Below are 15124 nucleotides of genomic sequence, written 5' to 3'. Positions count from 1 at the left end.
CTGGTGGCAAAGCTCGACTGAGTGGAACCCAGTGCTGGGGAAATGAGAAGGAGGCGCAGCGCGGAGTCCTCGGAGAAGGAGAGAGACGCGGCACAGCCTCTCAGCTAGTGGAGCGCAGTCCTGGCCAGATCGCCGGAACCCTGCGCTCACTTGGCGCCCTTCCAGCGCCCGGCGCCATGGTTCTCCGTGCCACTAGCCTCTATGGCTAGGACGGGCCTGGGATTGAGCTTCTATTTGTTAGCTCTCATCCAGCCCATTACTGATTCCAGATACCAGCTGATACCATGCCAACACCTGGGTCAGATATAAAAGAGAAACAAAGCTGGGTGTCATCAGCAGATTCCTGTAAACCTCTCTTGATATTTCTTTTGATGAGTAGGCAGGATATAAATATTTTAAAATAAATAAAAGGTTTCCCATCTGGCACCAGGAATGAGCTCCAGGTTACCAGGCATTTGCAAATGGGTAGAACTGTTTCTTATTTTCGGTTTTGAAGTCAGGCCATCCATCTGTCACAAATTTCTAAGATGGGCATATGGGGACAGGAGGGCTGGAAAAATGTGTGTGAACTTGTAATGTATGTACCTTTATTTGCATGTCAAATGAGAAACTGGGAGAAGTACACACTACAGTATCATCCTAGGTAAATTATTTTGCTGTGCAATCTGGATAGGTTGTGCTTGCCCATCCACTGCCCCTGTTCTCCGCACAGACAGTACAGGCGAGAGACCAAGTAGACTGAAGTTTCCAGCTCATGTGGAAAATGGAGGTCAATTCTGCTCCGGCTATAAGAACCAGTCCGCTTCAGCCCTGTCATGCAAACACACCACAACAGCTAAATAGGGAAGTACAACACTCACCAACAAATTCAGGCGTCCCAAAAATGTTCTTAAACTCATTACTAAAGTCTATTTTATGCGCTAAGCCGAAGTCAATGATCTTGATACGAGGCTTTGGTACATTTCTATCCAGCAGCATTATGTTCTCAGGCTTTGAAGGGAAAAAAAAGATTGGTTGTGTGTGAGCCGTTGCAAAACACAGGCATAATTTGGAAAAATAATCTCTTCCTGACAAGTACTCAAACTCATAGCTCTAAGCACCACACTCAACGGAAGTGGCTCTGTGGCTGTGAAAACACATGAGTTCCTCACACTGAATCCTGACTGACATGGGGTTCCCAGATGATGATTTATTATATCCAAACATCGGAATATAATGGTGGGTGCTGTGCAGAGAACAGCTGCAACACTCCCGTTTGTTCTTTTCAAAATCAGGAGTATTCCTAAGTACTTATAATAATTGAGGCAGAGACCCATAAAACACACATTTGCACATGCTAATTTGTATATACAGTACAAATGCAAGTTTGGAAATAAACTTCACAGCAGCAAACTAATTTATTTTTCATTCAAATAACCCTAAGTAAAATAAATTCTTCAGTTAATTTGAACCCCCCCCCATCTACCCCAAATCAGCGAGTCTTTAATTAAGTTCTCCTCAATTCATTTTTCCACATCCAGTTCAAAGCCATAGTCTTCCTTCAGTTAATAATTACTCACATTCATCAATCATTAAGTCTGGTTTGGCACTGAGACTGCACAGGTTCTTTCAGGCGGGCAAAGTGAGTAGACTAGTAGGCAGGGGTACAAAATATTTAGGAAATAGTGCAGAAGTCCCCGGGACATGCTCCCCCACCACCATGATACTCTTATCAATAGCTACCTTTTACATGAATAATGAGGTTTTTTTATTATGCTATCCAAGTTCTAAGGGTTGCTTTATGCACTATTCCCATACTTAAAATCTATCCAACATACCTTGAGATCAAAGTGTGCAATTTGCAGAGAGTGCAGATAGTTAACACCATTGAGGATTTGCTTGAGAAATTCTGTGGCCTCCTCTTCAGACAGAGACTCCTTTTCCGCTAAAAAATCAAAGAGCTCCCCTCCTGCAACACTGTGAGAATAGGAACAGCAGTTATTGACTTTAACCTATTTAATTTTTTATTTTAGCTTAAGGACTTTATACAGGCATATGGCAATCCATTCTTAAGAGCTTCCTCCACAGGATCTGAACACATTTTTTTTAAAAAAAAATTACAATTCAAATGTTTATTTCAGTCTGCCATGTAACAATGCATGCTTGGAAATATTCTAGGGGCCTAGAAAATTGATGATTGCCTCTGAAGAATTGTTCTGGTATACTGAACTATTTTTCTAGCTTTATTAGTATAGGTTGTACTTTAATTTATGAAAATCAATGAGATTCACACATTGTTTTGGATGACAGGAAGTGGAAGTATTAGCAAGTCTGCGGTGGCAGGAGTGGAATAACAATATTATATGCAACTATTGATTTTAAAGCAGAACACAGAAAAGTCACACATTGTTTCCCCATAACTGTATAAACATTGACTCCTGCCACCTCCCAACAATTTCCATACCGTTGTTTTATTTTCAGTGCTGCAGCAAACTTTATTTTAAATATTACTGTGTACCCTTTGCCTGTATAAAGACTACATTAAAAAAATTCTCAAATATTTTGATTGTAAAATCTGTCAAGAAACTCTTACAAATGAATGTGTACATTCACAATCCTTTTTCCATCCATCACTTTCTGTGATGATGAATAGCAGCTGACAATAACAGTATACTGGCTCAACGTCACATCCTTTCGTTCTATACAAAATTGAATCGCAACACTCTCTGAAAACAACGGAGCAATGTTCTTTCTTTTTTGTTCCAAATGTTACTTCTTTGTGTCAGCATCTACATTATCAGCAACAACTATTAAGCGACAAAGGCGGATTTTAAAATGAAACATTGATGAAAACATCCTTGTCTATCACCACTCTGTTTATCATATTTATTACTTATTTATATATCTCCTTCCCATTCACCAAGTGCTCTCGAAGCAGCAACTAACCCATAACAAAGAAGAAACTCGGCACTGAAACTCAGCAGTGGTAATAATAAAAAACAAACAAACCCAAAGGGGGAAAGATGCCTTAATCAATCTTTAGAAGACAAGGGAGAGGAAGCCAACTGGATGGTTTTCCTTGTGGAGATCCACAAACAGAGATAGAAAAGACCTTACCTCATAGCTGCCAAGTTATCCCTTTTTTTTAGGGATTTTCCCTTATGCTGAATAGGCTTCCTCGCGAGAAAAGGGAAAACTTGGCAGCTATGCCTTACCTATAATGGCACAGTATATAAATTGAAAGGTCCGAATGGAAATCAGTCTTCCCTCAAGTAACCTGGTTTCAGGCTGTCTGTGGCTTTAAAAATTAACACCATTACTTTTTATTGTGCCTGCAAACTAACTTGTAGGCAGTCAAGCTTCAAGAGGCACAATATGTGCTCTGTGATCAGACCCAGATAACAGTGTCGCTGCATCATTCCGAACAAGCTGAACTATTCCAGCCTTCCAAAAGTAGCCTTATACAGAACATAGTATGCAAGCCAATCTGGAAGCTACCAAAGTATGTATGAAACAGCCAAGCCCGTATTTCTATTTACTTTAAAGCTCTAAACCAATTGTAGTACTGTCAGGGGTAATCATGGGTACCTTCATCTCACCACTGGGGTGTTGTGCAGGCATTAGAATAGCCCATAGATAAAGTGCCATTAAGTCCACCAGGGGTTGGTGAGATGCATCTCGAAAGTCCCATAACAGGGTGTGAAGGCAACAGCCCTCCTCTGCTGTTTGCCCCACACTCCATCTTCCCTGCAAGAAACCACTAGCATACCTGGCACACAAATCCCAACAATGACCTTATCTTTCACTATCTAAGGCAGTGAATTCCATAATGATTTCTTGTTCATATGAAGAGATGTAGTGTCATACAACCACACATGCAATCACTGTCCTAGATTGGCTGGTTGAGGTGTTTTTTCACTCTTTTTATGTTAAAAATGTTTTGCGATCATGGCTGACATATGTTTTATCCTTTTAAGCTGGGTTTGGATTCAGTGCTAAATTTACAGGCGACCCTCGAGTTATGTACCTCTCTGGATATGTAATCTTTGGGTTGCAAATCTTTGGGTTGTTTCACCACTCACGCATGTGCAGAAGCTCTCTTCGTGCCGAGCGCATGCGCACAAGTGGCACCTCTGGTTACGGATTTTTCAGGGTGAGTACAGACTCCCCGGAATGAATTAAATCTGTTTCCAGAGGGTCCACTATATTGTATTTTTGTTGGGTTTATAACGTTGCTTACAATATTTGATGAATTGTACGCTGGCAAGAGAAATTATTTTATGAGGCAGCTAATATATATGAATAAATGCAACGTGCCCTTTATGTGCAATCAGTTCTACTTTATAGCATAGCTGTGATCATACATTTGCATTTATGTAGGGCAATATGAAAATTTCATGTGAAAGGCAGGCATGCATATGGGTGTCCCAAGGATGTACAGAGTGTTGCCATCCTTAGCAATCTGAACTAGTCCTGAGTGACCATCAGTCACAGAGCATTATTAATTCTTATTGCTTATACAGCTGCATCATTTTTAAGCAGCTACTAGAGAGACATGATCATACCCTGAAGACCTTAATCTAAAACTGGACAGAAGACACAAGGGGAGTAAAGGGTTGCAGATCAAGCTTACAAATAAAATAGCACCTCGGCTTATGTTACACTCAGGTAACGTAAACTTCGGGTTGCGAAAGTGGCAAACCCGGAAGTACTTTTCCGGGTTTTGCCACATGCGCAGGCACAGATGTGCAGAAGCAGTCCCTCCGGTTGCAGAAACCTCAAGATCTGACCAGAGCTCCGGAACAGATCCCGTCCACAACCAGAGGTACCACTGTACTCCAAATGTCAATCCATATCCCAATACTCAACTCAGTTCTCTGCCTTCCACTCAACTTTGAATAGCTCAAGAATCCGAATATTCCACTCGTTAGGGCCATTCATTGAATATCCTTTCACAAATCTGTGGCCCCCAGGTGTTGATGGACTACAACTTTCACCATTCCTAAGCACTGGTCATACTGGCTGGGGCCGATGGGAGTTGCAGTCCAATAACACCTGGAGAACCACAGGTCCCCCATCCCTAATTTTATAGAATATAATTTCATTTTAAAGTTTGCTAGTATGACAATATCCCACACTACTTTCATTTTCTCCTGCAGAAGTTTGCTTTGTCAAAGATACATTATCTTTGAATCTCTACATTATACGCCTAACATGAATAGCTGCACTGTATAAAGGCTCCTATTTATGTTAGGTGTATAATGTATACCCTGCACCTTTGGCTCCTAGAAGCAGTGAGCATGCAACAGTGGCCACATACAAGGAAACGGCTTCGACTGGCCAGCTAAATCAGGAGAGGGTAGCCTATGGGACTTCCCCTGCATGCGAAGAAAGGCTCTGGCAGATTGAGCAGTCAAGACCAACAGTGGGTCCAACGGTCAAGAAGGCGTTTACTGCACATGCTGTAGAGGGATTTGAGGGGCAGATGGGGCTCGTCAACCTGGAAAGGCAGCCCATCTAGGAAAAGGAAAACTCTGGCCCTAAACCTCTGCTGCCTTGCAGCTATACTCATTTATGAGAAGGGTTTTGGCAGAAAATCTGGATGAAAAAAATTCTGTATCTGCTAAGGAGTAAACTCCACACAAATCCAGAGTGGGATCCCAAAGATGATTGGATGGTGTCTGGTACGCCCCATTTCAGCAACTCCTGCAGCCAAGCTGGTGCCAAATGTACTGTTCTGCTTCCCTTTCGACCATATCAGTGAAACTAAGTGCGGGGTCTTGTTGTCTGGGCCACCCAGGACCTCCATACACACTGCCCAGGCTTGCACCCCGGAGAGGTCACTTCAGTGCTGCTAAAGAAGCAAAAACAACATGGGAGGCAGGCGCTGCTACCGGTCTCCACAATCACAGCAGGCGCTGTGATTCTCCAGCAGTTTGCCTTCACCCCCAGAGGCGCACTTCATAGTCTCTTGAGACAGAGAGATGTGAACAATAAAGACTGTATATACCGGTACTACAGAAAAACTACTTAATAGGAACAATTAAAGCAGACAGTAATGGGCATAACCTGTGGTTGGATTAGAGGGGATTGGAGTAGTATTGAAGAGGAAGCAAGAAGTAGCGGTAGCCATGGGTAGGAAACAACCTTTGCTTCTCAATGTGAAATGTAGGAAAGCTGAAACCATTGTAAATGAACAGGCATTTCATCAAAAAGGCTAGAAGCATGAGGGGGGAAAGCCCACACCTAAGAGGTTTACCTAAGCAGGGTAACTGCTAACACATCCCTCATTTCAGTGCACTGCTGCTTTGTGATTCATTATAATGCCACAGCATGCACCAAGTTAAGCTTGAGCAGTTTATTCACCTTAATGGAACTAAAAAGCAAATTATAAAATTAAAATGTGAATAATCTCCATTTCACCCAGATGAAGCCAGTGGAATGCTTAAAATTCTGTTTTCAGAAGTTCACTTCATGAACATCTGCTATAAATATTTCTGAAAAGAAATGCAGCACAACAAAATGGTGCTAATTAGTTTATGATTAACTTGTCCTTTGAAGAAATAACTTGTCCCCTACATCAGCCACCATATTTTTTCAACACAGGAGATTTTATTTGCAGCATATTTATGACAACAGCTGAGGGCAAGTCTAATTGATTATTTTCCTTCTGGTTCTCTAATAGGGATTACTGAGTAAATTCTGCATAGTTCCTTAAAGAACTGCATGCTCTTGAACTCTGATTAGCAGAACATTATAGTGAGCGCCACCCACAGACTCTAAATACTTCTAACGAACATAGCATATAATTACATTAAATTCAGATCATGTATGAACCCTGCAGCTTTCTCATTCAACAGCAGAAAAGTAACCTCTCCAATGCAATTTCTCCGATTTGTACCTGAAAGTTTATACTGACTGCTTCCCCAAGCATAAAATAACACAAAAACCACACTAAGCAAACAGCCGACACTATTAGTCACCGGCATATGCTGTATCCTTGTAAGAATAAACAACTATAGAACCAATGTTTCAGCAACCTAACATTTCATTTTTGTTCTAGTTTCATCCTTAACATAAAACATTTTCCAGAAACAAGCTCTTTGAGGATTGTTTTTTTCTGACATGTTGGTTAATCTCTTGTATGGAAGAAGCACCAGCAACCAATACTAGCGTAGAAGCAACAAGAAGCCATTGCAGAGTTGGGTTTTTCTGAGACCTATATACTCAGAGCAAAACAGCTGCAAACCCAATAAAACCCCTCAGTATTTAACACACAAGAATGCTGTATCTACAGTACTTTCTCTCTGGATCACAAGAGGTAATTATATTTTTATGCATGCCTAAGAATGGAATCAACAGAAAGCATGCATGTGAAGTTGCCATAGGTTCTATTGCAAGGTTTAATTGAGAGTCTTCAAGAAGATCAAGCACTGTGTTTAACAGTAAGAAAAGATGCTTGCAGTCAACACTTCCATCCTCTGGGAGGAAAAATATATCACACACTACTAGAAAATAATTATTTTTCAAAAGAAGCAAACAACCCTTTCCCAAGCTTTGGGATTAAATGCTACATCCCATAAGATATAATTATAGATTTTAAACAGTAACCTCGAAACAGATTAGCTTCAAAAACCAGCATCATCATTCCTTAATGAGCTAGTAGCATTGTACTTACATGCCTTTATTAATGAACTGATTAAATAATTAAGGCACCAGCTAAATATTTATAGTCCCATGGAACATTTTAAGCCCAGTGCGTTTAACAAAATTAAAATGGCCCACATTGGAAATGGAGAGTAAGTCAGAACAAAACAGAGATTTAGCATGATTGTTTTTGCTATTGGGGAACTTATCCTTTTTCACAGAAAAATGAGGCCTGAACATTTAGTTAATAGCTTTTTTTCTTGCTTGATAAGATAGAAAAGCAAAGAGTGATAAAGTTGGCTTAGGGGCCGACTTTAGCCCAAAATTGAGGGGGTTCAGCGCATGTCATGAGGGGGGCCAAGCACAGACCCCAGTGCAGCACGGCTTCAATGGCCAGCAGCTCCTCCTCTCTTGCTCTCAGGAGGAGCCAGTCACAGAAGCCACACCACATTCAGCCTCCTCTGCCCCCTAAACACTGAGTGCACTCTCTTGTTAAATGTGTATCCTTTTCAGATTCATCCTACGTATATTGAACACTAGATGAAATCCCCGCCCCCACGGGGCTCAGCAGTGTTAACTAACTAACTAACTAACTAACTAACTAACTAACTAACTAACTAGTCAGCTAAGCAGTGTTAAGTAGCAAGAAGGAAAAAATTATAGGGAAATACTCAGCAATAACAGAACAGATGTCTGATAGTTAACCTTTATTGAAAATTGTAAGTATTTTTAAATGATTGAGTTTGAAAAATTGATGGTTCAAGTTTCCAGCCCGACTCCCCAAACCGAATGAATTCCTTTTTCATGCATTTGAGATATTTACTTAACAGTGCTTCGTTTCTGTCAGGAGCCAGTGCCAGGAGTAAATCAGCAAAACAACAACAACAACAACACTGGTGTGAGTGGATTCTTTTTTCAAAGAAACCAAATCCGTGCAGGCCTAGTGATCACACTTGTGAGGACTAAAGGTCCCTGCTTTCCCACCACTCTCTTAGGCTCCACCCTCTGTGCCTTCCCCAGCAGCCTAAGGCTCCTTTGCTGTCTCCCTTCGCTATGCCCTCTTCATTTCTCTGTGCGTCCTGGGAGACCAGAGAGGAGGGGTGATGGCCGCAGCAGGAGGCAGAGAAGCCCTGGATTCTTCAGCAACCTGCCTCATCTCTGTCTCCTTTCCTCTCCTGCCAGAGTCTGGAATGCTCTCTGCCCTATCCTCTTCCTGCTCACTAAACTCTGTTGCCTCTTCAGCTTCTGACACCTCCTCCTCCCAGTCTGCTCCCTCTGACCATGCATTGTCATCCCACCACCAATCCCCTGGTTCTGAGCCCTCTTTCTTAGAGATTCCCCAGCTGGTGCCCCCTCCCCACACTCTGCATCCAGTCAGTCCATGACAGTTTCCTTCTTTCACTAGCTAGGCCCCTATTGCTCCACCAACAATCAAAATGCAAGAAACTGGCAACCGGGGGCAGAGAAACCTAATTGCCACATGTAGGTAAAAATGATAGGGATTCCCACTTCACCACTCAGTTTGATTTTCTTGTTTTCTCACTGTTCAACTCTCAAATCACTGATCTGCTATAAAACAAAATACATTTTCTAACTCACCTCTGTGCACACATGCAACACAATTCTTTTTCACAATTCTACTACCCAGAACTACCACCCTCAACCTGCAGGGTTATAATTGTTACTCCAATAACATTTCTCTGAAGTACTCGCCTCCCCTTTTCCCAGCTCCATTCATTAGCTTCTCTCAAAAAGCTGCAGATTTTTTTATTAAGATCTGTATCACAGTTTTTTCCAGCACAAACTGACAGAAAGCTACATTTCCAAAAACATACAATTCTGATTTTCAGAAAATGCCCCATCCCCTAAAGAGCAATTTCAAAACTACTTACAGTTCAAGAATAAGAATTACATCCATTTTACTTTCATAAACATCGTGCAGAGTAATCACATTGGGATGCTGGATTTCTTTCAATATGTTTACTTCCCGTTCAATGTCTTCTCGAGTCACTCCTCGGCGGCTGGATTTTGTTCTTCGTTTCTTGATGAATTTTGCAGCATACTGTGCTCCAGTGCTCTTCTCTCGACATTTCCTTACTACTGCAAACTGTCCACTAAGAAACACAAGACAGTAGGAAAGGTATTTATTAAGTATAGTACAAAAAATATTTTCTATTGCTACACAGAATAGAAATGGCAAAAATTCGGAATTCATCGGCACATGCAAAATGGGTTAATATTGGAAAACTGATAAAGAATTCTGCAAAAAAAGAAAGGAAGAAAAGACAAAAATATAAAAGGACACAGAAGTGTGCTTATACCTTGTGACACCACTGGTCCATTTAGCTTACTTGGTGCTAGCTACTGATTCAGTCAATGAGCTCTGATCTCCCCCCAATACAACCACTCATTTAAAAAGAAGTAACTCCCTAACTGCAATGCGGGAAATGTTTTTGTTTTGGGGGGAGGGGGATCACCAGAAAAGCATTTCAACACTAATTACAATAGGCTTTGAAATGCTGCTCATAACAAAGGTTAATGTCTACCAAACTGATACCACCTTTTTGATATGTCACTGCCAGAGTCAAGACCCTGACGTTTAAACAAGACAGAGCAACACTTTAAGGTGGAATCCAATACTGTATAGCACCAAGTCTCTCATTCCATCAGCACAATTATTTATCTACTACCGTAGTATCTTGAAGCCCGTTAAAATAACGGGTGCTAGAGCGCATGTCTTGGCAGAAGCCCGGGCCGCGGCACCGCCTCTTCGGCCCGGCCTGGCCCGGCCTACGGGGAGTAGGGTCGCCGGCCCCGGGATCCACCCACCGTCATCTCCTTTCTGCCCCTTGGTTGCCTGCCACCATGGGCGCCGCTGGGAGAAGGAGAGGTTTCGGGGCTCAGGAAGCCAAGGGGCGGAAAGGAGGCGGCGGTGGGTGGATCCCGGGGCCGGCGAGCCTACTCCCCGTAGGGGAGGCGGCTGAGGAGGCGGTGGGTGGAGGAGGGCGGCCCAGGCCGAGGCGGTGGGCGTCGAGCCGAGTGGGCCGCCGGGGAGGTCAGTGGAGGCGCGCCCGGGAGGAGCCGCGAGGGGCAGCCGGAGCTGCCGGGAGGTGGGAGTCCCGCCATTGTCCCGGCCAGAGGTGTCACGCTCCTGCTGCTGCTGGAGGAGGAGGAGGAGGAAGGAGGCCGGAGCTCGAGGCGGCCGCTCTGGCTGTGAGGGAATTGAAGGGGAGCGGCCAGCCGGGGGGGGTGGTCCTCTTGCCCGCCTCGCCGCCTCAGCCTGGCTCGTCTCCCTGCCGGGCCAAGCGGGCACCAAGCTCCCCTCTCCGAAGTGTCTCTGCGTCCAATCCCTGTGTCCGTGGGGCACATGCTCACTAGCGTGGACACAGGGACACAGGGAATCTGGATGCAGAGACACTTGCACATTATTATATAGGATGTACAATGGAACATCCTCTCACTCTAATCCTCTTGCATACTTCCTAAATTTGTTTTAAGGATTCAACCAACCTTCTGTGGAGTGCGCATGAGAGAAAGGGGGAGGGAGTCTGAATACCACCCTTAAGGGCATCTATATCTGTGGATAGTGCGCCCAATCTTCACGGGATGAATCCTAAGGAAAATACAGGATGCTGACCATTGGATTCCCCAATGCCCCATAAAAAGAACAGTAAGCCTGCAACCTGCTCTCACTTTACTTACGCAATTGCAACCTGCAACCTTACATGAGTGAGGTGGGGGAAATAAATAATGGAGAACTGGGGGAACCCACTGCTCTCTGTGCCCCATTTATTTACAGTCATGGGGAAAAGCCTCAGATGAACAAAAAATGACACCGTGTCTGCCTTTGCAAGCAGACCCCTAGAACCAAACCCTCGCAAACGCGGTGGGCCCACTGTAAATGAATGAAGCATGGTAATTCCACATTAAATGCCCAGTGTGGAAGCATCCCATGATAACCAAAACTCCAATGTAAAGAAGACTGTTATTTCATTTGAATTTAGTGTAACCAGTACAGTGATTCAGTTACACGTTGATACAAATTTCAAAGGTGGCTAAGACCTTCCTTTGTTCATAAGCAACAGCAACCCAGGGAACAACCATTCCGTAGATGATCTCAGTGACTGAGCTGCAAAATAAGGTTTCAGGTGGTCCCTAAAGTTCTTTGGACCTAAGTTGTTCCGGGTTTTGTGAGTTAATACAAAAACCTTGAACCTGACTTAGCAGGAGATGTTTCTAAATACTATGGAAAATTTGACATTATTTACTGCATATGCCTATTTTCCTGTGTTCATTTGATTTGTAATGAAGAAATATTAACAATATAAAAAAAATTCCTTCAGTAGCACCTTAAAGACCAACTAAGTTTATATTTTGGTATGAGCTTTCGTGTGCATGCACACTTCTTCAGATGCTGACCATGCATGCACACAAAAGCTCATACCAAAATATAAACTTAGTTGGTCTTTAAGGTGCTACTGAAGGAATTTTTTTTATTTTGCTTCGACTCAGACCAACACGGCTACCTACCTGTAACTATTAACAATATGTATTACTGATTCATACAATTAAAGACTTGTGGGATTTTTATTACTACAAAGGCAGGTATAAACTGAAATAGGAGAGCTTTCCATGGGTGTTTGTGAGCTGAAGTGTGGGAAGAAACCCTGAAAGCCATTTTGCTAAAAATTAACTACAACATTAGTGTGCTCTCATTTCATTACTATGCCTCGTCACAGCTGCCCGTGCTGCAAATACAGGAAACACTCTGCAGGTTTCAAAAGTATAGTGCCAAGTGTCATAGGTTTTATTAGAATTGAAGAGTTAATTTAAATAATAATTTAAATAATAATAATAATAATGCTGCCCAGCACTCTACTTAAATAATATTAACTAACATATATAATTCCCCTCATGGGAGAATATCAGTTGAAGACAGTGAGAATCACAGTGAAAGCACTTTGCAAGAATAAGTGCTGTCTTTTAATAACAGTGATTTGCTTGTGATCCTGCAATTCTCTTTGAATTGGTGGATAATTGCTACTCTAAATCTCCTCTGTTCAAGGTGCTTGGCATCAGCCTATACAAGTGTTGTATGCGTAATGATTTTTTCAACCATCTTTCTGACCAGTTAGCATATCATCCGACAGATAAAACTGTGATTTGCATTTAGTCCAGGAAATCATAAGCTGCTGCTTAAAACAAAGTGTGGGGAGGAAGGAGAAGGTGAAGAGGGAATTCACAAATTTACGTAAATGGGCTTTACGTCCCAGTCCTCTTGTTGCTCTCTAGCATGGGTAGGGTACACACATTAAGGATTACTAATTAGCATAACATGGGCAACAATAACTCCCACAGCAGCCCAACTTCCTTATCTTTATAGAAAAAGACAAAAAGAACCAGACATTGGAGTGTTTATAAAGCTATCACTACTAGATGAAATTATAATAAGTTGTATTTACCATTTCCACCCCCTGCACTGTAATTAATTTAGAAATTCCATAAGAATTCACAATACCAGTTTATCAGAAGAAATTTCACTGAACAAAAATTTAAGCCTATATGTCTTAAAGCAAGCTGAAGTCCCATCCGTTAAATGGATTTGATTGTATTTAGTTCTGTGTTTCATGGTCTGGACGATATTCAGAAGTTGCTTGCCCACTGAGGTGGATCCACAACACAACCTTTCTTGCAGCAACATCACTGCCCTTACTGAGAGGGTTGAGATGGACAGGAGGTCTGCATGGTGTAGGCAACAGGGATGCCGGACTGATTCTGCTGCTGTGTGCACACAGTGCTGACCTCTTCACCCTTCCCAGTAAGGGGCAGTGACTCTACTGACAGGAGGCTGGGTGTGGTGCAATGCCTGCCCACTGCCCACTACGGGGCATATTTTTTAAACTTTATTTTTGGGTTTATGTCTCTGGAAAATTATTATGTCTCATTTCTTATAAGGAGGGGAACGATGAAGACAGGCAACTGCACACAGATCAGTCTTGACCAAATAGAGATTAGTCTGTTAAGCGACAATGGAAATGCTATTGTTCTGTGAATAAAACTTTAGCAATAAAGATGGTAAGGGTCTTCTTTCAAATCCTTCAATTTAAAACCACTGTTTTCTTAAAAACAGATCATGCTGTCATTTCTTTTCTTTCTGTTAACTGTGTGAAAGGCAAAAATTAACAGAGGCAGCTGGAACTTAGGGAAGTTGAGAAAGGAAGTCAATTCATGATGTATTCATAGAATGTATCCCCCCCCCCCCCCCCCGGGGAGATATAGACAAGATTTTCTCTTATTAAAAACACTCGCTAGTACAGTAATATTTACAAAACGAGAAAATATTTTAAAACCAGTTTACACTGCCTCCCACATCTGTCTGAAGGGAGTACAAAAAAGCCCAACACAATGATAAGAAAATACAAAATAAATGCAGCTGAAATTGAAAATGAACAAATTAAGTGACATGCAGAAGCCTCTGTACACAAATATGCTTTGATGGAGGTGCTGGAAAAGTATAAACGATTTTGGCTTAATTTGGAGGGAAGATGATTCAACATATGGGATAGCACCATAGTAAAGGCTCTTCCCCTGGTTGTACCGCTGCTTTATCCTCTTTATGATCCAGTGCAGATGCACAACTGCCTATTTCCTAAACATGCTTTATGGGGCGGGCTTGGCTTGTGAGCTACCTTCCCTTCTGTCTGACTTCTCTGCTCTAGCATCAACTCATCCCTCCCTTCCAAACATTAAACATGATGTAGTGTTACATCTAGATTGGCACCAGCAGCATTAGCATTGACTAGAATTTGAAAAACAAAACAAAAAGCAGCTTAAATCTTCATTTAAAGCTCTGGTTAGTACTAAGGTGGTATACAGACTGTCTTCCCCAACCTCACATCCTCCAGATGTTTTGGACTACAACCCTCATCAGCTAGTATGGCCATTGGTCAAGGATGATGGAAGTTGTAGTCCATAACATTTGGAAGGCACCAGGTTGAGGAAGTCTGATGTAGCCTTCAGTCTGCATTGGTATGAAGCCTGGCTAACACTTACAAGAGAAGGAGGATTAATATGGAAGAAGGCAGGGATCAGCATGGTTAAGGGATTGTCAATATTACATCTGTACGGAGCCTATACATTCAGGCAATGAATCCATAAGCTCAGTTATGTTTGAACCTATTTCAACATACTGTACAAATCATGCTTTGTAAGGGACAGACAAATCAGGACATCAACCACAGTCTGAAGCTGGTTTGCAAACTAGTTTCTGCTGCTGACATATGAATTCACAAATCAAAGTTAGAGCCACGCTTCTCAATCTCAATAGGCTACTACAGAGACACGAAGTGAAGAACGCGAAGTTATGTGCCGCACATGGAACAAGGTTGGGAAAGGCTGTTCTAGATACTGCAGGAATGAGTGTGCACAAAATAATCAAATACAAGAATCCTTGCAGAATATTCATGTTGAGCAGGATGTAAGGAAGGTGTAGTAAAAG

At 42.3% G+C, this 15124-nt stretch overlaps 1 protein-coding gene across 2 annotated transcripts in view; it reads right to left on the bottom strand.

The window, feature by feature from the left end:
* DAPK1 (death associated protein kinase 1) overlaps positions 1-15124 on the bottom strand; it is a 75248-nt gene that overhangs the window by 38586 nt on the left and 21538 nt on the right. For both annotated transcript variants that reach the window (XM_060280100.2, XM_035099579.3), the window contains exons 3-5: positions 9519-9740; positions 1818-1956; positions 861-990 (exon numbers count right to left, since the gene is read on the bottom strand). In XM_060280100.2, the coding sequence (XP_060136083.1) occupies positions 861-990; positions 1818-1956; positions 9519-9740 (491 nt within the window). The remainder of the gene's footprint in view (positions 1-860; positions 991-1817; positions 1957-9518; positions 9741-15124) is intronic.

Source organism: Zootoca vivipara, chromosome 10 (assembly GCF_965207765.1).
Source record: "Zootoca vivipara chromosome 10, rZooViv2.hap1.1, whole genome shotgun sequence".
In the NCBI taxonomy this organism is placed as follows: Eukaryota; Metazoa; Chordata; class Lepidosauria; order Squamata; family Lacertidae; genus Zootoca; species Zootoca vivipara.
The sequence above is the reverse complement of the archived record's forward strand: the minus strand, read 5'-3'. Positions and strand labels throughout refer to the sequence as shown.